The sequence below is a fragment of the Tachyglossus aculeatus genome, chromosome 7, assembly GCF_015852505.1.
Source record: "Tachyglossus aculeatus isolate mTacAcu1 chromosome 7, mTacAcu1.pri, whole genome shotgun sequence".
NCBI lineage: Eukaryota > Metazoa > Chordata > Mammalia > Monotremata > Tachyglossidae > Tachyglossus > Tachyglossus aculeatus.
In genome coordinates, this window is record NC_052072.1 from 24,277,529 (window position 1) to 24,298,958 (window position 21,430).

At 48.6% G+C, this 21,430-nt stretch overlaps 1 protein-coding gene across 3 annotated transcripts in view; it reads right to left on the minus strand.

The window, feature by feature from the left end:
• Positions 1–6,054: 6,054 nt before the first annotated feature.
• Positions 6,055–21,430, minus strand: part of SRGAP2 (SLIT-ROBO Rho GTPase activating protein 2) — a 303,664-nt gene continuing 288,288 nt past the window's right edge. The window contains exons 20-23 of one of the 3 annotated variants that reach the window (XM_038748678.1): positions 19,091–19,271; positions 15,891–16,037; positions 12,914–13,250; positions 6,055–7,200 (exon numbers count right to left, since the gene is read on the minus strand). In XM_038748678.1, the coding sequence (XP_038604606.1) occupies positions 6,817–7,200; positions 12,914–13,250; positions 15,891–16,037; positions 19,091–19,271 (1,049 nt within the window). In that variant the 3' untranslated portion in view covers positions 6,055–6,816. Of the gene's footprint in view, positions 7,201–12,913; positions 13,251–14,680; positions 15,795–15,890; positions 16,038–19,090; positions 19,272–21,430 lie in introns of those variants that run through there. The other 2 variants (XM_038748679.1, XM_038748680.1) reach the window with 2 other exon arrangements.

Genomic DNA, 21,430 nt, shown 5'->3' on the forward strand with positions numbered 1-21,430 from the left:
CTGTGCCTCAGTTACCTCATCTGGAAAATGGGGATTAAGACTGTGAGCCCCACGTGGGACAACCTGATCCCCTTGTATCCCCCCCAGCACTTAGAACAGTGCTTTGCACATGGTAAGTGCTTAATAAATGCCATCATTATTATTATATACAAGTGCTGTGGGGAGGGGAAGGAGGTAAGGCGGAGGGGATGGGGAGGAGCGGGACCCACTAAGCCCTCGATAAATACTACCGATCGATAAAGGATTAGTGTGATTTGATTTCAAAATCCATTTAAATTAGCGCGATTATCCACCAGAAATCCAAATTGCCGACTTGTACTTCCCAGTGCTCTGCACACAGTAAGTGCTCAATAAATACGATTGAAGGAATGAACCAGTGCCCCAGATTTCTCACATGTTCGCATTCTGATGGACCCTGGGCCCAGAGTTGCTCTGGGGGATGGAGCCAATCGAGCCTTCCCAGACTGAGCCCCTTCCTTCCTCTTCCCCTCGTCCCTCTCTCCATCCCCACCATCTTACCTCCTTCCCTTCCCCACAGCACCTGTATATATGTATATATGTTTGTACATATTTATTACTCTATTTACTTATTGATTTTACTTGTACATATCCATCCTATTTATCTTATTTTGTTAGTATGTTTGGTTTTGTTCTCTGTCTCCCCCTTTTAGACTGTGAGCCCACTGTTGGGTAGGGACCGTCTCTATATGTTGCCAACTTGTACTTCCCAAGCGCCTAGCACAGTGCTCTGCACACAGTAAGCGCTCAATAAATACGATTGATGATGATGATGATGATGAGCCAAGACCAAATGGTCCCTTAAGGTGGCAGCAGAGCCTCGCAGATAAGGCCCAGAGAAGCAGAAGTTGGGGACAGAAATGGGGGGCTGCTGCTGAAGAGAAGTGCCCCCCACCAAGGGGGAGACCTGGCCGTCAAATTCCCTGGAAGAGGGTGGGGAGGTAAACCAACACGCTGATTAAGCTGGGTCAGAAGACAGCAGGAAAGCAGGAAAGCTAAAATCCACCTAAAGGCAACAATGAGCATGCCTGGGCAACGGCGCCCGAGATAAAAGGAATTGGGATTATTTCACAAGAGGAAGAAAAGGCCGAGAGCCATTTCAAACATTCTTCAAGTTCGGCAAGGGAGACTGTACCAGCCTTTTAAATCTCCCTTTGAGAGGCAGCATGGCCTAGTGGAAAAAACATAAAACCTGGGAGTCCGGATACCTAGGTTCTAATCCTGGCTCCGTGACCTGCCTGCTGTGTAACTTCCCTGTCCCTCAATTTCCTCATCTGTGAAGCGGGGATTAAATGCCCATTGTCTCAGACTATGAGCCCCATGTGTCCTACCTGATTATCTTTTTTCTTTCCTAATAAGCAATCAATCATATTTATTTATTGAGCGCTTACTGTGTGCAGAGCACTGTACTAAGCGCTTGGGAAGTACAATTTGGCAACATATAGAGGCAGTCCCTACCCAACAGTGGGCTCACAGTCTAAAAGGGGGAGACGGAGAACAAAACCAAACATACTAACAAAACAAAATAAAATAGATACGTACAAGTTAAATAAATAGAGTAATAAATATGTACAAACATATATACATATATACAGGTGCTGTGGGGAAAGGAAGGAGGTAAGATGGGGGGATGGAGAGGGGGACGAGGGGAAGAGGCTCAGTCTGGGAAGGCCTAATATTTCCTAATATTTAGTACAGTGCTTGGTATATAGTAGGTATTTAACAAATACATTATTAATTAATAGTATTATTCAGTTTGAGCCCCAGCCTCATCATTCCTGCTTAGACTGGGCCAGGAACCCGGTAAAACCAAGGATTAAGGCCAGAATGCAGCCCTAGAGCTCACTGGGTACCAGAGCCTGGGGAGAACATATTTACTTTCCTCATCTCCCTTCCTCTCCCCTTTTCAGCAAGAGTTGCTAGGCTCTCCCAGATCTCTCTCCTCTGAAAGCCACCCGATTTCCCAGGGTGGGCGGCTCTGACTGTGACCAGAGAGGAGCCCCTGCCCCTCAGAGATAATAATAATAATGATAATAATAATAGTATTTGTTAAGCACTTACTATGTGCAAAGCACTGTTCTCAGTGCTGGGGAGGATACAAAGTGATCAGATTGTCCCTCGGGGGGCTCACAGTCTTCATCCCCATTTTACAGACGAGGTAACTGAGGCACAGAGAAGTGAAGTGACTTGCCCCAAGTCACCCAGCTGACAAGTGGTGGAGCTGGGATTTGAACCCACTACCCCTGACTCCAAAGCCCGTGCTCTTTCCACTGAGCCACGCTGCTTCATCTTGAGATGACCTCAAGAGTTCCAGGAACAAAGTCTGGTGCTGTCTTTGCTACCCACAGCTCTATCATAGGGTTCCGGTCTGGGCACTTCCTCTTCTACTCACCTGGCCTGGGCTCTCAGTCATAGACCTATACAAACACAAGACTGGAAATGCCAGATGGAGAGTTGTGGTTGAATTCTTTTATTTCCTAACTGGGGGTGGGAGATTCATTCATTCATTCAACTGTATTTATTGAGCGCTGTGTGCAGAGCACTGTACTAAGCGCTTGGGAAGTTGGCAACATATAGAGACGGTCCCTACCCAACAACGGGCTCACAGTCTAGAAGGGGGAGACAGACAACAAAACATGTGGACAGGTGTCAAGTCATCAGAATAAAGAGAAGTAAAGCTAGATGCACATCATTAACAAAATAAATTGAATAGTAAATAGAATATACCCCACCACCAATCAATCAATCAATCATATTTATTCATCATCATCAATCGTATTTATTGAGCGCTTACTATGTGTAGAGCACTGTACTAAGCGCTTGGGAAGTACAAATTGGCAACATATAGAGACAGTCCCTACCACCACTCATGCTTAGAACAGTGCTTGGCATATAGTAAGAACTTCACAAATACCATAATTATTTATTAATGAATACTATTATTTTGGATGGCCGCCCAAATCAGGTATGCCTGTGTGTGTGTGAGAGAGAAAACCCCTGGCATTAGGGGTGGGAGAGTGGGAATGGGCAAAGAACTTCATCAAACAAGTCCTCTCAGGATCATCTTGCCTCCTCCCCTGCCTCCAAGGCAGGCAGGTCTAAATCAAACTCCACCAGGCCTAGCAGGCCTGGGAGTTAGGAGGACTTGGGTTCTAGTCCCAGCTCTGCCACTTGTCTGCTATGTGACCTTGGGCAAGTCACTTCACTTCTCCATGCCTCAGTCACCTCATCTGTAAAATGGGGATTAAATCTGTGAACCCCCATGAGCAAGGACTGTATCCTATCTGCTAAGCTGTTATCTACTGTGAGCCCGTTGTTGGGTAGGGACCGTCTCTATATGTTGCCGACTTGTACTTCCCAAGCACTTAGTACAGTGCTCTGCACACAGTAAGCCCTCAATAAATACGACTGAATGAATGAATCTACCCCAGTGCTTAGAACAGTGACCGGCACATAGTAACCACTTAACAACTACCATAAAACAAAACAAACAAAATCTCCCGGGATGGGGTGGAGCTGGGAGTGGAGAGCACAGATCGCAGCCTTGTAACCTAAAAACGTATTTTATTTTGAAGTTGTGCTTTGGATTTTCCCCCAATCCAACATTGAGTGACAGTCTGATGTTCATACAAAGCATTTCCAAGCATACATACGGTATTCCAGTTATCAACACTATTTTTTTTTTAAAGAATATACCATTAATTTTACACAAACGTTACATACAAGTCATACGTCACAAAGTTGCATTTCCCTGGAAGATCTAATAATTCTTCTTAATATGCAATACATAAAGCCCGGCCCTTCCACAGAGTCTGTTCATCCTTTTGCCACTGGTGCCTCTTCAGGAGAAGCCCGGGTCATCCAGAGGGTTGTGTTGGGGTTGGGATTTCCAGTTTCTTTGCCATCTTGGCAGGGCACAGACAACCCCCACCCAACTCCTTTCCCACCCCCCTCCCCTCACCAAAAAAAAAAAAACCCACCCCAAGAATTCAATGACGATGACCTGACTTGCAAAGCAAAGGGTTGTTTCATTCTCAAGTTCCATGCTGGTTGAGAGGCCTAGTTTGGTTTTTCCATGTAAATCACAGTGTGTGACATCCCGCTTCCAGTTGATTGCAATGAGCTCTGAGAGGAGAAATGACCTCACAGGAGGAAGAGACCCCAGCCCGCTGCGAGGGTGATTAGGAATTAAGACTTTATATCCAGAGTACCCCTCAGCTTAATATGCCAATCGGCATCCTCCCACAAGCCAGGAGGGTGGTCCGGAGAATTGAAACAAACAAAAAGACATTTAACAAGTAAATGCAGGAGAGTTTTCCCTCGGAATATGGCTGCCCTGCTTTCTGGGAAGAGGTCGGGGTGCGACTCTGGTCGGTGGTGTGAAAAGCACCCCGAAGCTGCCGGCTACAGGAATGTCAAGTGAAGGTTAAACGCTGTCCTTTCCCCTCAGAAGAGCTGCAGATTCCTGGGTGGTCAAGACTTTCCCAGCTCCCACTTTGCTGTGTTCCAGCTTCCCCGAGCCTACGCTTCACCTCTGGGAGATGAGCAGGTCTGTTGGCAATGCCCAGGTGAGACCTCACTGATCACGGCTGCCAGTCAGAGAAAGAAACACCCAGAACACAAGTCAAGAAGCCAAACGGTCCCAAGTTACTTTTCCCAGGCTGCACTCATGGGGCTGAAATCATCTCTCTCTCTCTACCCCACCCCTTGTGGTTCTAAGACTTCACTCATATACAGTGCTTCGCAGGAGTGTCTTTCTTCACATAAGCCAGGAAACCTCTCCTCCACTTGATCCAACTGACCCCCTTAAAGAGATGCTCTGAGATTGGGAGCCAACATTGAATACAAAGATAAGGTAAACACGAGTTTTCCTTCCAGTGCAGTCATCCTCTCTCCCCTACCCCAGCACAGCTGCCAAGCAGAGCAGGCCTGGCTCCGAGCCAGGAAAGACCGGTGAACTGACGAGTAAGGCACGCGTGTTTCCTCCTCGCAGCCAGCCTGGCATCTGAAAGTCTGGAGAGGACCCCGCTCCCAGCCCAGATCTCCTCACGCGGGCAAGGGAGTGGGCACGTGGAAGCGGGCTGGTGCGGTTGGATTGGCCAGACTTCACGAGGGAGAATCTTTCACCTGTTTTTGGGTGGCCTCGAAGGGCGGACGAGTTGAAAGACGACAGAGGAGCTGGAAGAAAGCAGCTGGCTGACAGACTGAAAGCCTCTCAACCTCTCACTCTTATGTACAGACTCAGTGCGGGTATTAAAATGCAGATGGTTCCTTCAGATTCCACAGTTCTTCTGTCTGTCACGTCTCAACATTCACTCAGGGGGGTATCAAACCTGATGCAACGCTCCACATGGAAAAGGCCATCATCTCTGAGGGGAGATGCTCGCTCTAGCTTGACAGGGCTGAATTTAATCCAGCTACCCCCAAGGGGAGCCTTCGCCAATACCATGCCAGGGCACGGGCCGGGACCTCCTCAAAACTCCTTTTCAACCAGGACTAGAACTTGTTTAATGCTTCACATTGCACCCTGGGGAAAATCGTCTGGCTACTAGAAGGCTCAGAAGTATTGCTCCAAGGGGCCCAGAGAAGAGAAGGGAGAGGAGGATGGAGAACGACGGGAACAGGAGGAGGAGGAAGAGGAGAGGCCCTGACTCTCCCACTTCTACTGCCTTCTGTTCTCTGAAAACTAAAACTTTTAACACCACTATGGAAAACCACCCGAAGAAGCACTTCAGAGCGTCTAGCGGTCTTAACTGGGAAACCCTCTTGGGAAGAAAATGGAAATTCATGGCTACGTGGACAGGCCCCAGTTTGAACACACCACTTGGGAAAACTTAACAAGAGGAAACTTCTAAAGACGGTTGGACTGCAGTTCTAGAGGGGTGAGAAGGGGGAATGTAAACATCGACAAGCTGAATCGAGAAAAGCCAGCCACCAAGCCCAAACCCATTTGAAAGCTCAGTCTTGGCCTTTCGAAAGACCGTAAGCTCGTCCTCTAGACTGTAAGGTCGTTATGGGCAGGGAATGAGTCCATTACATTGTTGTGTCGTACTCTCCCAAGTGTTTAGTACAGTGCTCTGCACACAGTAAGCGCTCAGTAAATGCAACTGATCGATTGAGAGGTTTCTATGATGAACTTTCCATCCCTCCCCACAAAATATAATGTGTATTTTAAGGGAAAGAGAGTGTGTGAAGTGCCACAATAACTTAATGATAGTTGCGGGTCTGGAGCCCCAAAAAGGAGAGTCTAAACGTGCCAGTGACTGAATAAGCCTACAATTGTTGTCGTGCGGGTAGCGTGGGTGGGTGGGACTGACAAATCCCAGGCTATATAAGTGACCCTAACCAGTACCCAAAAAGCGGGGCTGCCAAAAACCTGCTCTCAGCAGCCAAATATCTGAACAAGGCATGACCCGCTATCCAAGAGGAAGTGACAGCCATTCCCAGGTCCTTGTTGTTGGCCTGGCCAGATTTCACAGTGACCTGATAACAGAAAACCCACCTGTATTTTTGCCTAAGACCTGTAAACGCTGGAACTGGCTGGCTACGACCGCTGACTGGAAGGAGGTCGTGGAGGGGGCGGGAGAGGGGCTGAGGGAGGGAGGAAGGGCTCCTTTCCCGTGTTTCGGGTGCTGGGAAGGTTCGCCCTGCAAGACACCTTAGAAACTACAGTAATCTTCAGCTCTGGAAGTCCCCGAACTAGTTAAATAGGAAGCTTTCGGTGACAGCGCCCGATCCCTCCAGTCCCTTAGACCGGATCCCGATAAAATTATATCCACAGAGAGACGGGTGGGTCCGTTAGACAGTACAGGACTTGTCGGCGGGCTGGGGAGATGCCGAGGAGTTGACCCCGGGGCCGACGGCCCCGGTTTTGGGGAAGACCGCTGGCTTGGGCCGTGTGGCCGGGGGTTTCACTGGGGCGGCCGTCTTGACCGACTTGACGGGCCGGAAGGCGCAGGGGATGTCCCCGGCAGTGCTGGCGCTCCGCTGGAAGGCGGGCTCGGGGTCCTTGAGGATCTGCGTGTGCAGGGGGCTGGAGGGTTCGGATGTCGGCGCCACCGCCGGAGAGATCTTCAGGGGCTCCAAGGTGTCCAAGACAACGTCGGGAGTGTGCTTGACGCTGCTCTGGCGTTCCAGCTCCCTCAACTCATTCAGGGCTGAGTTCATCGTCGCCTCGATATCCTGCAGGGAGGGGGGTAGAAGAGAAGATGAACGAGAGCCTTGCCAGAGGATTCGGAGTCCGCAACGGTCTCCGGGGTCGGTTCAAAGTCTTACTGAGGGAACGTCTCCTCCAAGAAGCCTTCTCTGATTAAGCCCCTTTTTCCTCTTCTGCCACTCCTTTTTGTGTCCCCCTGACTTGATCCCTTTGTTCATCCTTCTTCCCAGCCCTACAGCACATATGTAAATATCTGTAATTTACTTATATATAAGTAAATATATATATATATATTTACTGTATATATGTATATGTTTGTACATATTTATTACTCTATTCATTTTACTTGCACATATCTATTCTATTTATTTTATTTTGTTAGTATGTTTGGTTTTGTTCTCCGTCTCCCCCTTTTAGACTGTGAGCCCACTATTGGTTAGGGACTGTCTCTATATGTTGCCAACTTGTACTTCCCAAGCGCTTAGTACAGTGCTCTGCACACAGTAAGTGCTCAATAAATACGATTGATTGATTGATTGATTATATTAATGTCTGTCTCCCCCACTCCAGACTTAAAGCTCGTTATGGGTAGGTAATTTGTCAGTTTATTGTTGTAATGCACTCTCCCAAGGGCTTAGTACCGTGTTCTGCACACAGTAAACGCTCAATAAATACCACTGAATGAATGGGGATTCTGACTCTCATTCTAGAGCAGCTCGAGGTGGGGTGGGGAAACACAGGCCTGTAACACTGTTCCCTGCACTGGGACCAGCAGATAGGCAAGAGGAGAGATGGATTCCCTCCGGCAGGTGCACATCTCCTTTCTCTCCGGATTGAGGGCCAATTGGGAGTGGATATAATTTTACCAAGGTCTCTTTAAGAGACTGGAGGGATCAGACGCTGTTACCAGACACTCCTATTTAACTAGTTTGGGGCCTTCCACAACTGAAGATTACTGTAATAATAATAATAATAATGGCATTTATTAAGCGCTTACTATGTGCAAAGCACTGTTTTAAGCGCTGGGGGGATACAAGGTGATCAGGTTGCCCCACAGGGGGCTCACAGTCAATCCCCATTTCACAGATGAGGTAACTGAGGCACAGAGAAGTTAAGCGACTTGCCCAAGGTCACACAGCTGGCAATTGGTGGAGCCAGGATTTGAACCCATGACCACCGACTCCAAAGCCCGTGCTCTTTCCATTGAGTCACGCTGTAGTTTCTAAGATGTTCTGCAGGGCAAACTTTCCCGGCACCCAAAACATGGGTTATGGTCATGGATTCAAATCCCAACTCCACCGCTTGTCAGCGGTGTGACTTCGGGCAAGTCATTTAACTTCTCTGTGCTTCAGTTCCCTCATCTGTAAAATGGGGATTAAGGCTGTGAGCCCCACGTGGGACAGCTTGATCACCTTGTAACCTCCCCAGTGCTTAGAACAGTGCTTTGCACATAGTAAGTGCTTAACAAATGCCATTATTACTGTTATTATTGTTGGGAAAGGAGCCCTTCTGGCCCTCACCCAATGCTTCCCAACTCGTGACCTCCTTCCTGTCATGGTTGCAGCCAGCCAGTTCCAACATATGTCAGCACCTTCCTCTCTGCTGCCACGAGAAAACTGTGCATGGGGGCTCAAAGAATAGCCACAGCCTGCTGCCTTCCAGGGGGAGATCTCCCAGCGGAGAGCAAGAAGGTCTTTTTCGGCCCCGCCTTGGGTGAGGAAGCCAAATCAGACAACAGAACTGCTGCCCTCGCCTCCTAGACCCACTGCTGGGGCTCAATCAGTCAGTTGTATTTACTGTGCAGAGCTTGGGAGAGTACAACAATGAAACGACACTTTCCCTGCCAGAAACAAGCTTACAGTCTAGGGGGGAGGCAGACTCATATAAATAAAAAATAAATTACAATTATGTACAGAAGTGCTGTGGGGCTGGGAGGGTTGGGGCCCTTTTTCCTGGGCATGCTTTATTCTGGCAGCGTTTCAACGCCGTTCCCTTCCGCAGTGCTCGAGAACTTGAAAAATGCTCAGCGACTGCATCTCTGGCCCTGCAGTCGGTCCCAGCTGAGCACACAGCACTGAGCCTCCACCCGCCGAGCTCGCTCACACCTGTCCCGGACAGAGCCAGGAGAAACAGTCTCCTGGACGTGACTGACGACTCCGCACCCAAGACCAACAGAGCCGGGACAGCGGGCTAGCTAAGCCGAAGGGATGTCGGGGCCCCTCGTTTTTGTGTTTGGCTGCAGATGACACAGCCATTGCTAGCTCTCGTCTTGGTGAAAGCCCCAGCCTGCGTCTCACCCTGGAGCCCAGGCCAGGGGATTTCAGTTCTGCTCACAGAAGAGGCCTTTCAAGGAAAACGCTTGGCCACGGACGCGCTCTCGGGCTGGGGGAAATATCGGCCCAGCTGGCCCATTTTTTAAAAGACTTGGCCAGGACTCCACTACTTTCTGCAGAAGGAAAAAATGTGTGACAGACACCCAAGTGAAAACAGGTATCCATTCTGAGGAGCTGATCTTTGGCACGTGAAGAGGAGGTGCCTTAACAACATCACGTCTCCTCCAAGAGGCCTTCCCCGACTAAGCCCTTATTTTCCCCTACTCCCTCTCCCTTTTGTGCCATCTTTGCACTTGGATTTGTACCCTTTACTCACCCCTCTCTCAGCCCCAAAGGATTTACACGCATTTGGAAAGAGCACGGCCTGGGAGTCAGAGGACCTGGGTTCCGATCCTGGTTCTCACAACTGCTTACCATGTGACTTTGGGCAAATCACTCCTTCTCTGTGCCTCAGTTTAGCAGCTGTAAAGTGGGAATTAAATATTGTTTCTCCTTCCTACTTAGATGGCGAGCCCTAAGTGGGATAGGGACTATATCTGACAGCGCTTAGTACAGTGCTCTGCACACAGTAAGTGCTCAATAAATACGATTGATGATAATTAAGTTTTATCTACCCCAGTGCTTAAAACAGTGTTTGACAAACAGGAACTGCTTAATAACATAAAAAAATCCACAATTTATTTTAATGTCTGTCTTCCCCTGTAGACCGCCCACCTTTTTTTAAACTATTTTAATGGTACTTAAGTGCTCACTATGTTCATTCATTCATTCATTCAATCGTATTTATTGAGCGCTTACTGTGTGCAGAGCACTGTACTAAGCACTTGGGAAGTACAAGTTGGCAACATATAGAGACGGTCCCTACCCAACAGTGGGCTCACAGTCTAGAAGGCACTATGTGACAGGCACTGTCCTAAACGCTGGGGTAGATACAAGCTAATCAGGTTGGATGCAGTCCATGTCCCACATGGGGCTCATAGTATTAATCCCCATTTTACAGACGAGGTAACTGAGGTACTGAGAAGTTAAGCTATTTGCCCAAGGCCACACAGCAGACAAGTGGCAGAGCTGGGATTAGAACTCAGGTCCTCTGGCTCCCAGGCCTGTGCTCTTTCCATGCTGCTTCTCCTTCAGGGCCGGGAATGTGCCTATCGACCGTTACCGTTAACTCTCCCAAGTGCCTAGTACGGTGCTGTGCCAGCCGTGGGCAGGGTTTGTCTCTATTAATTGCTGAATTGTACTTCCCAAGTGCTTAGTACAATGCTCTGCACACAGTGAGCGCTCAATAAATACAATTGAATGAATAAATGAAAATGCTGTGCCACAGTAAGCGCTCGATAAATACGACTGAATGATTGAAGTGTAGAGACGGGGGGTCGGGGGGTGTCCTGGCTCCCACCATCCACTCACCCACCCAAATGCCCACCAGTGTCAGTCAACTGTATTTACTAAGAGCTTACTGTGTGCAGAACACTGTACTAAGCGCTTGGGAGAGCACAATATAACAAAACAACAGGCACATTCCCTGCCCAGAACAAGCTTACAGTCACTCAACTCCTGCTGGATTTTGCAGGCCCCTGAGTGTTCTCCTCAGGACAGCCCACTGTTGGGTAGGGACTGTCTCTATATGTTCCCAACTTGTACTTCCCAAGCGCTTAGTACAGTGCTCTGCACACAGTAAGCACTCAATAAATACGATTGATGATGATGATGCTTATGACAGCATGATGACCCCAAGGTCAGGGAGTGGACACAGGTAAGGAGACCTCACAAAGGGAGGACATAACAGGCAGCAGGCAGAGCATGGCCTGGCATATGGCACACCCAAATCTCCCAAGCTGCAAGCACAGAACGGACAAAGGAACACAACTAGTCAGTTGTGTTATTTGTTTAGGGGGAAAAGAATACGTCACACCTCTTTGCTGAGAGCCACCAACCGTCAACTCAGGGCAAGAAGCCATTTATCCCAAGCGAATCCTGGTTTCTATAACCTGCAATATCTGTAATTTATTTATTATCTCTGGAATGTATTTTTCTCCAATGTACTTATCTCTGTAATGTATTATCAATCAATCAATCAATCGTAATTATTGAGCACTTACTGTGTGCAGAGCACTGTACTATGCGCTTGGGAAGTACAAGTTGGCAACATATAGAGACGGTCCCTACCCAACAGTGGGCTCACAGTCTAGAAGGGGGAGACAGAGAACAAAACCAAACATATTAACAAAACAAAATAAATAGAATAGATATGTGCAAGTAAAATAGAGTAATAAATATGTACAAACATATATACATATATACAGGTGCTGTGGGGAAGGGAAGGAGGTAAGGTGGGGGGGATGGAGAGCGAATAATTCATTAGCTGTAATGAATTATCTCTTATTTATTATCTCTGTACTTTATTTATACAAATGTCTTCCCCTCTAGACTGTAAGCTCGTTGTGGGCAGGGAGTGTGTCTGTAATACTGTTATAATGTATTCTCCCAAGCGCTTAGTACAGTGCTCTGCACACAATAAGTGCTCAGTAAATACCATTGACTGACTGACTGGTTTCACTTGCAGCCCAGTATGGAGGTGCCCCATTACTGTTCTGATACAGAAGCAATTCATAAACAACCAAAGAGGTGAGTACAAGTTTAGACCAATGTAAACCAGTTTGGATCAGTCTAGACACCTGGATAATCTTGAGACTATTAATCGATCAATGGTATTTATTAAGCATAAGCAATGCTTACTGTGCACAGAGCAGTGTATTAAGCACTTGGGAGAGTAATTATACAACAGAGTGTAATACAATAGATATGCTCCCTGCCCCTGGACAAGCTTATAGAGGGGGAGCCGACACTAATATAAATAAATTATGGATATGTACGTAAGTTCTGTGGGGTTGAGACTGAGGTGACTATCAAGTGCATAGATGGTGCAGAAGGGAGAGGGAGTCAGGGAGAAGAGACTTAAACAGGGAAGGCCTCTTGGAGGAGATGTGACCTTAATAAGACTCTGAAGGTGGGGAGAGTTATGAACTGGTCTATATGAAGGGGGAGAGAGTACCGGGTAAGAGGGAGGATGTGAGAAAGGGATTCGTTACGCAGGTAGACGAGATCAGGAAGCATTTTGGCCTAGTGGAAAGAGTGCAGGCCTGGGAATCGGAGGACCTGGGTTCTAATCCTGACTCTGCTACAGGTCCGCTGGGTGACCTTAGGAAAGTCAGTTAACTTTTCCCTCCTACTGTGAGCCCTATGTGGGACAGGGACTGTGTCCAACCTAACTTGTATCTACCCCAGTGTTTAGAACAGTGCTCGGCACATAGTAAGCGCTTAACAAGTACCGTTATTATTGTTGAGCACTTTCCGTGTGTGGAGCACTGGACTGGGCTGAGCGTGTCAAGAATCGCCGGGTTACCTGCGCGATAACCTCCGGATCCATAGGCCGATGGTTGTTGAAGCTCTTGGATCTTCCGGCCGTCACCGTCTTCCGGATCTGTGGACTGTCCAGCCTGTTCTTCAGGGAGGAGTGCCGGCTGATGGAGTTGAGGCTCCCGAGCCCGCTGACGGAGCACTTCTCGGGGCCGTCCTTGGGGAGGTTCTGACTCATGAGGGGTTGGGAGCCCGGGCGGGAGGCGGCCCCCGGGCCCAGGGCCGGGGACTCCAGCAGGGAGCCGCTCAGGCTATGAGGACCGTGGCCGTCGCTCTGCCGGAAAGCTTTCCTGATGCTCCCGGGTTCTGGTCGCTTCCTTTGCCTTCAATCACAAACAGAGAGGGCAGCGTGAGAGGGAGGCCCCGCTTCTACTCGGGCCACTGCGGGGCAGGAAGGGAGGAAGGCAGGGGCAGGAGTAAATGACCGATGCACGGAGGTCTTCCAGGGAAAAGGATTCAGGAAGCGTCCACTCCAGCACGTCTCTGGAGATCTCGGACCCTTTGGCTCTCCCCCACCCCTGCCTGGAAAGGGAGAAGAAAATACTTACGGGCTGGCAGAGTGCTCCGATTCCTCGGACCGAGCTGCTCACAAAGGGAAAGTCTCAAGGGTCACACAGTAAATCAGGGGCTGCCAATTCACCCATCCTGGTCCCTTTCTTAGCAGGATCATGAGGCCATGGCAAAGAAGTTCTCACCCAGTTATTCCTGTTACAGTATGGTTTTGTCCCACCCTCTGGCCCAGTGAGCTGGTGGCTCCCACGGGATCCGGCGCTACGCCGTTAGCGTGAAGAAGGTGGATTTCCAAGACGTTCAAGAGGTGGTAGCATGATGTTTGTATATTCGTGTGTTTGGCAGGGGGTGAGAGGACAAGACATTTTTTCTGTCTCCCAGGTAGCACCCCTGAACCACCTAGGACAGGGATATTTATCCTTTCCAGGTCAGTTCAAGTTCTCCCTATTCGACATCATTAGTCAGCTGTTTCAATGACTATCCATGGGATTTGGGCCCAATCCGGAGTTTACCCAAGAGAATCAATCAGAATGGAAGTGTGGAAGTGAAGTGGGCCACCTGGTACATCTAGGCTCCAAACTACTGGGATGATGGAGACGTTCAAATCCGGGCCCAAATCTGGTTTTTATGGTGTTATTTAAGCGCCTAGAATGGGCCGAGCACTTCTCCATTGCCCCTTCCCTCTAATGTGAGATCCGCATGGCCCCGTAAATAAAGCATGGGCCCGGACGTCAGAAGGACGTGGGTTCTAAGCCCAGGTGTCCCATTTGTCTGTTGTGTGACCTCAGGCAAGTCACTTATCTTTACTGTACCTCAGTTACCTCATCTGTAAAATTAGGATTAAGACTGTATCACGTGGTATTGGGACTGTGTCCAACCTGATTAGCTTCTATCTACCCCAATGCTTAGAACACTGCTTGACACATAGTAAGCACTTAACAAATACCATTATTATTATTATTAATGCTGCAACTGACTCAGCAATCAACCCAGATTGATTCCTTCCCTGCCTGCCCTCCCACTAAGAGGGTATCCTGATGGGCAAACACATTTCAGCCATCTTTTCTAGTGGCCACGCATAGATATTTGTCATTCACCCTGGGGGAAAAGACTGGCTATTTCCATGGCTAAATTATCCTCAGAGTTCACTACACCGACAGCTGGGGGACTGAGTGCTGAGCGGGCATCTAAAGTAGGTAGGCTTAGGCCCCTATCACGGTACTGGCTAATTAATGGTTGGAAAAACGCAGAAAAATCCAGGCGAACTGGTAGGTTTCAAAAACAATGAGCACATTTATTCTCCTTCCAGTTTCAATGTCCAGGTGCTACAGTAACAGGTTTTCATTGAGCTGAGGAGAGGAAACTTTCTCCACATTGTGCAAATCGTTTCATTCTTCCAAAGCCCCAGGGGTGGCATCATCATCAATTCAGAGAAAGCACTCTCTGAGGGCAGGGCCCGCTGCTGGGCTCTGGCCCAGGGCATTGGGACTGATGGAAGATGGAGCCTGGCTTGGATACTGTGGTCAGGTTGAGACGGAACCAGCTCCCCGGCATCCTGAGCATCTCCTGGGCATCCTGTCGGACGTGGCTGCCCAGTCCGCCCAGGCATATGAGGTCAGTCCCAGGATACCATGGCAGGAGTCACGGCCTCCGGCTCCTGGGCGACAGTGCATGCTTGGACGTCAGGAGCTAAAGACCCGCTGAGGGGAAGTCGGGGTAGGGCTGTTCCGTGGGACGGAATGGAAAGGGATGATTTTCGGGGAGGGGGTTAAGGCCACGGTCAAATGGGGCAAACTTTCTTCTGGCTCAAAAAGAACACAATGAAACAGGAAGGGACGGGGCATACCACTCAAATTGCTTCGGACTCATTCCACGGAGGGCAGAGGGAGTCCTGAAGGATTTGGGAGTGGGGGGCGGGGGTCACCAACACACAATATCAAAATCCAAACTCCCAGTGTAACAACAGACTTATTCAAGACACAAGACCTTGGACTCTCGGTAAAGGAGGCAGGTTTCAGGGACACCCAGAGGAAGATTATTAAGGCAAAAACTGGAGCAGAGGACGGTCCCTGGAGGGACCTTTCTGTCCAAATGTCCAGAGTCACAGGTGAGGACGCAAGGTGACCCTGGAATCTACCCAGCAGCTTCTGACTCAGTGGACCCGGAGGGTTCCTGGCGGCAGCCACTCTGGTGGGCCGGACAGAGGGCTCCCTTCGATAGGGCCCCGTGACAGCCTGCAGAGGGTCCGGCCCCATCGACTAAAGCTTGCGGAAGCTTCTTCGCCCAATCCACCTGGCCAGCGGCAATGAAGGCATGCAAATTATTAGGTTGAGAAAGCCGGGTGGTGCTCAACTTCCCTAAGTGCAGCGCAGGAATGGAGAAGAGGAGGTTAGGAAAGAGGGTGAGTCTTGGTGCTACAGTCAAAAGAGCAGAAAATGAAAAGCAGAGCTTACTTGTTGATGTTTGCAAGATAAATATCAGCTACATGCCCCCCACTGGGACAGCTGGCCCCCGCTCGGGCTGTCACCTTTTCTTCAGGTGGCTCAGAAATGACCTCAATCTCGGACTTGGGGCTTGACCTCTCCGTGATCCCGTCCTCGCTGGGGAAATGGGGCAGGAGGGCAGAGTGGAAGGAAAAAACGACAACAACACAAAGAGCAGCGTTAAATCAGTAAGACACACACCCAAACCCTGCCAGCTTCCCAGCTCTGAGGCCTCTGGTGGTGGGGCACCTTAATCGCTTTATTCATCCCTCACCTCCTCCAGGAGGCCTTCCAAGACTGAGCCCCCTTTTCCCTCTCCTCCTCCCCATACCCCCGCCCTACTTTCTTCCCCTCACCACAGCACTTGTATATATATTTGGTCAGATTTATTACTCTATTTTACTTGTACATATCTACTATTCTATTTATTTTGTTAATGATGTGCATATAGCTTTAATTCTATTTGTTCTGAGGATTTTGACACCTGTCTATATGTTTTGTTTTATTGTCTGTCTCCCCCTTCTAGACTGTGAGCCTGTTGTTGGGTAGGGACCGTCTCTATATGTTGCCGACTTGTACTTCCTAAGCGCTTAGTACAGTGCTCTGCACACAGTAAGCGCTCACTAAATACGACAATGAATGAATCCCCCTCTCAGTCCCACAGCACTTAAGCACATATTTGTAATTTATTTATTTTAACATGTCTCCCCCTCTAGACTGCCTGCTCGTTGTGGGCAGGGAATGTGCCTGTTTATTGTTCTAATGTATTCTCCCAAGCGCTTAATACAGTGCTCTGCACACATTAAGTGCTCAATATATACAACTGAGTGAGTGAATGAATAATGAAGGACTGGGTCAGGTTTGGACCCTATAGGACCCCAGGTGCCTCTGGAGTGCTCTGCGGGATCCAGCTGGGAAACTTGGATCAATGCTTTTCCACCCTACACTGTCTTCCTTGACCTTCCAAGTGGTTGCAGAGCCGGCTCAGTGCCGGGCCTCCCTTAGCCATTCACTCAGTGGTATTTATTGAGCACTTACTGTATGCAGAGCACTGTACTAAGTGCTTGGGAGGGTACAAGAAGCAGCATGGCTCAGTAGAAAGAGCATGGGCTTTGGAGTCAGAGTTCATGGGTTCAAATCCCGGCTCCGCCAATTGTCAGCTGTGTGACTTTGGGCAAGTCACTTAACTTCTCTGGGCCTCAGTTACCTCATCGGTAAAATGGGGATGAAGACTGTGAGCCCCCTGTGGGACAACCTGATCACCTTGTAACCTCCCCAGTGCTTAGAACAGTGCTTTGCACATAGTAAGCGCTTAATAAATGCCATTATTATTATTATTATTATTACAATAGGACCTGTACAACAAACAGGCCAGGGAGGGTCGAATCTGCAGGGCGCTTTGGGGACACTGGCATCGAACTTGGTGACCCATTCTCCATCGCGGCCTGACTAGTCAGGCCCTGAGTTTCAAGCCAACTTGCAGGTCTCTCTCCTGGCCCTTTTGGCTACTGAGCAAATATGCAAGGGCCCAGGAAGCCCCTACTCCCTCATCTTCCGCGTGGTTCTGGCATGAAGTCTTTATGCTAACTTTGGAAGGATGCCATCCACACCCAGATTTGCCACATTCTCAACTCAGAGGGAGGGCTCTCCTGCAGAAAAGACGGGGAGAGAGAGGCCCACTTGGGATAACCACCTTTAGGAAATCATATTAAGGAAAGGACTAAATATGCTGGCAGTGGCACAGCTTGGGGAGGGTGGGGAGACATGGCAAACATGTCGATCGGGGCCAAATGAGGGGAGTCCTTCAACCTGGAGTTCAGAGTGGGAAGAAGCAGCATGGCTCAGTGGAAAGAGCAAGGGCTTGGGAGTCAGTGGTCATGGGTTCTAATCCCAGCTCTGCCACTTGACAGCTCTGTGACTTTGGGCAAGTCACAACTTCTCTGTGCCTCAGTTACCTCATCTATAAAATGGGGATTAAGACTGTGAGCCCCATGTGGGACAACATGATGACCTTGTATCCCCCCCAGGCGCTTAGAACAGTGCTTGGCACATAGTAAGCACTTAACAAATGCCATCATTATTATTATTAGTAAGAGGTAGGCAGGGGTATCTTTAACCCCCACCCTACATCCCCAAAACACTATCCCCTTCCTATCCCTCAACATCCCCAATTCCTTTAGAATGCTCCCATCTGATGAGGCTGTTGTGGGTAAGACTTGAGATTCCCCATGCTCCTGGACCACTAAACTCAAGAAACTTAGGTCATTTCCTGTAGAACTGGCAGTCAGAGACCCCTCCACTCTCCCTCCAAGATCCTTCTATGACCTAATCAGAGGGACTTTTCATTCATCAGAAGAAAATGCCCAAAGAACTCACTGGATTGGGTCCTAACTGGCTAGCTAATAAGTGCGAAAAGTTGCCAGTCCTTAGCCTAATTTCCCAGCCCAGTCTCCCTGAAGAGAGGAATGAAATTGGTGGCAATGGCCTTCATTTGGCAGGACTTGTTGCACTCTATGCGTGAAGAATGGCTGCAAAACTGAGAGATTTGGCCCCAACCCTCCATCAGGCTTGTCTGAGTGGAGCTGAAAGCCTGGGTTCTGAACCTTGCCTAGCCCCCTCTAGACTATAAGTTCGTTGTAGGCAGGGAATGTGCTTATTGTATTTCTGAACTCTCCCAAGCACTTAGTACAGTGCTCTGCACACAGCAAGCACTCAATAAATACAACTGACTGACTGATTTTAATTCACTAGAAAGAGCACTAATGTTCTCTTAAGGACTTAGTCAATGGCATCTCTTGAACGTTTATTACGCGCAGAACACTATTCTAAGTGCTTGGGAGAGTACAACAGAATTAACTACATATCCTTATACTCTATTTTTTCCTGTATCATAATTTATTTTAATGTCTGTCTCCCCCTGTAGACTTTAAGCTTGTTGTGGGCTGGGATTGCGTCTACCAACTCAACTGTATCGTACTATCCCAAGTGCTAAGTACAGTGCTCAGAACAGCATTCAGAAAATACTTTTGACTGACTGATGGATGCCACTTTTCCTGGCCTGAGGATTGGGTTGGTGTCTATTTGGAGTCATCCTGAGGTGTGTGTCCCAAGCGCCCGACCTTAAAGCTCAGCCTCGACTGGCTTACATGCTCCCCGAGGCCCCAACGTACGTGTCTTGGACCACGATGTACTGATGGGGGATGAGTCCGTCGATCCCATTATGCCTCCCCTCCCACCAGTCATCTGAAGCTCGGTGGTGGAGCATAAGGGACGCCCCCTTCTTAAAGGACAACTCCCGGGGCGTCCGGCCAATGTAGTCAAATTTGGCGATGGCTTCAATTGGCTCGCCGTCTGGAAGAGACAAGGAGGAAACAAAAAAATTAGCTTCAAGGACTTGGAGAAACTCCAGTTCTCCCGGCCACATACAATTCTGAGATGAAGGGTCAGTGTCTCTGGTCACTGCCAGGGAAGAGCCGGAGGGACAAATGGCCATGAAAAGTCCTGGGCTGCAGGAAGTATGAACATGGGAAGCAGTGTAGCCTAGTGAAAAGAGCACAGCCTGAGAGTTTGAGGGTTCTAATCCCAGCTCCGCCATTTACCTGCTGTGTGACCTCAGGCAAGTCACAACTTCTCTGTACCTCAGTTCTCTCATCTGCAAAATGGGGATTCAAAACCTGTTCTTCTTCCTACTTAGGCTGTGAGCCCCATATGGGGCCTTATGATCTTCTATCTACCCCAGCACTTAGTACAGAACTTGTCATATTCCCATCTACACCCTATGAGCCCCCTTTTTCCTCTCTTCCTCCTCATCCCCCCCCCGCCCTATCTCCTTCCCCTCCTCACAGCACTTGTATATATGTTTGTACAGATTACTCTATTTATTTTACTTGTACATATTTACTATTCTATTTATTTTGTTAATGATGTGCTTTTAGCTTTAATTCTATTTGTTCTGACGACTTGACACCTGTCCACATGTCTTGTTTTGTTGTCTGTCTCCCCCTTCTAGACTGTGAGCCCGTTGTTGGGTAGGGACCGTCTCTATATGTTGCTGACTTGTACTTCCCAAGTGCTTAGTACAGTGCTCTGCACACAGTAAGTGCTTAATAAATACGATTGAATGAATGAATGAATAGCACCCCCTTCTTCCTCCCTGTCTCACAAGCCTATAACCTTGGCATTATCCTTAACTTATCACTCTCATTCAATCCACATATAATCTGTTATCAAATCCTGTCAGTTCATCCTTCTCAGCATCAATAAAATTCACCCTTTCCTCTCCATCCAAACTGCTACCATCTAATCGAAGCACTTACCCCATCCCACCTTGATTACTTAGAAGCAGCATGACCTAGTGGATTTATTCGTTCATTCAATCATATTTATTGAGCACTTACTGTGTGCACAGCACTGTACTAAGTGATAGGGAAGTACAAGTTGGCAACAGATAGAGACGGTCCCTACCCAACAACGGGCTCACAGTCTAGAGGGGGGAGACAGACAACAAAACAAAACATATGGACAGGTGTCAAGTCATCAGAATAAATAGAAGTAAAGGAAGATGCACATCATTAACAAAATAAATAGAACAGTAAATATAGAGCACTAAGCCCTGGGCTCCTGACATCTGTGTCTTAGCACAGCAGTCTGCTCTCTGGGTGGTTTCTGGCACTCAAAGAAGCAGCATGGCCTAGTGGATACGGCAAGGGCGTGAGAGTCAGAAGGACCTGGGTTCTAATTCCAGCTCTGCCACTTAACTGCCGGGTGAGTTTGGGCAAGTCACTTCACTTCCCGGTGCCTCAGTTACCTCATCTGTATAATGGGGATGAAGAATTGGAGCCCCATGTGGGACAGGGACAGAATCCAACTTGATTATCTTGTATCTACCCCAGTGCTTAGAACAGTGCCTGGCACAAAGTAAGCGCTTAACAAATGCCATTAAAAAAAAAAAGATAGACCAAAATACCCATTTCACCCACGATTCCTAAAAATACCTTCTGCTGTGCCTCCACTGCTGAGGCCAAGGATGATGTGGGCTGCTGGGGAGGGGAAAGAAATTCCCTGGCTGGCTGGATCCTAGTAAATCAGCCCTCCCGCCAAGGGGCCCCGAGCCCACAGCTGAACCTCCCACATATCAAGCTACCCTGGCCTACTCAGAACACGCATGTTTTCACTTTGGAAAGAGTTGATTTTTCCAGGCGGCAGGCTCAGGAGCCTGTGGTTACTGCTTCTTGGCTCAGGTTTCCCTCTTCGTTTTGCTTCTGTTTGAGCCTTGGCAGCAGTTCTTCCATTCCTTTTTTTTAAATAAAAAAAAACAAAAAAAAACCCCAACACCCCCCCCCCCCACCCCACCCCAAAAAACACCGGCTCCCTATTTCTTTGGAATCTCATTCCTGATGCACACAGTGGGGCCAGCCTTTGGAAAAACAAGGGAGTGGGGCCCTGAGGCAACCCCTGAGTTTCCTCTCCCCCAGCAGGTAATAGGATGTTCCAGAAGGATTATCCTTAGA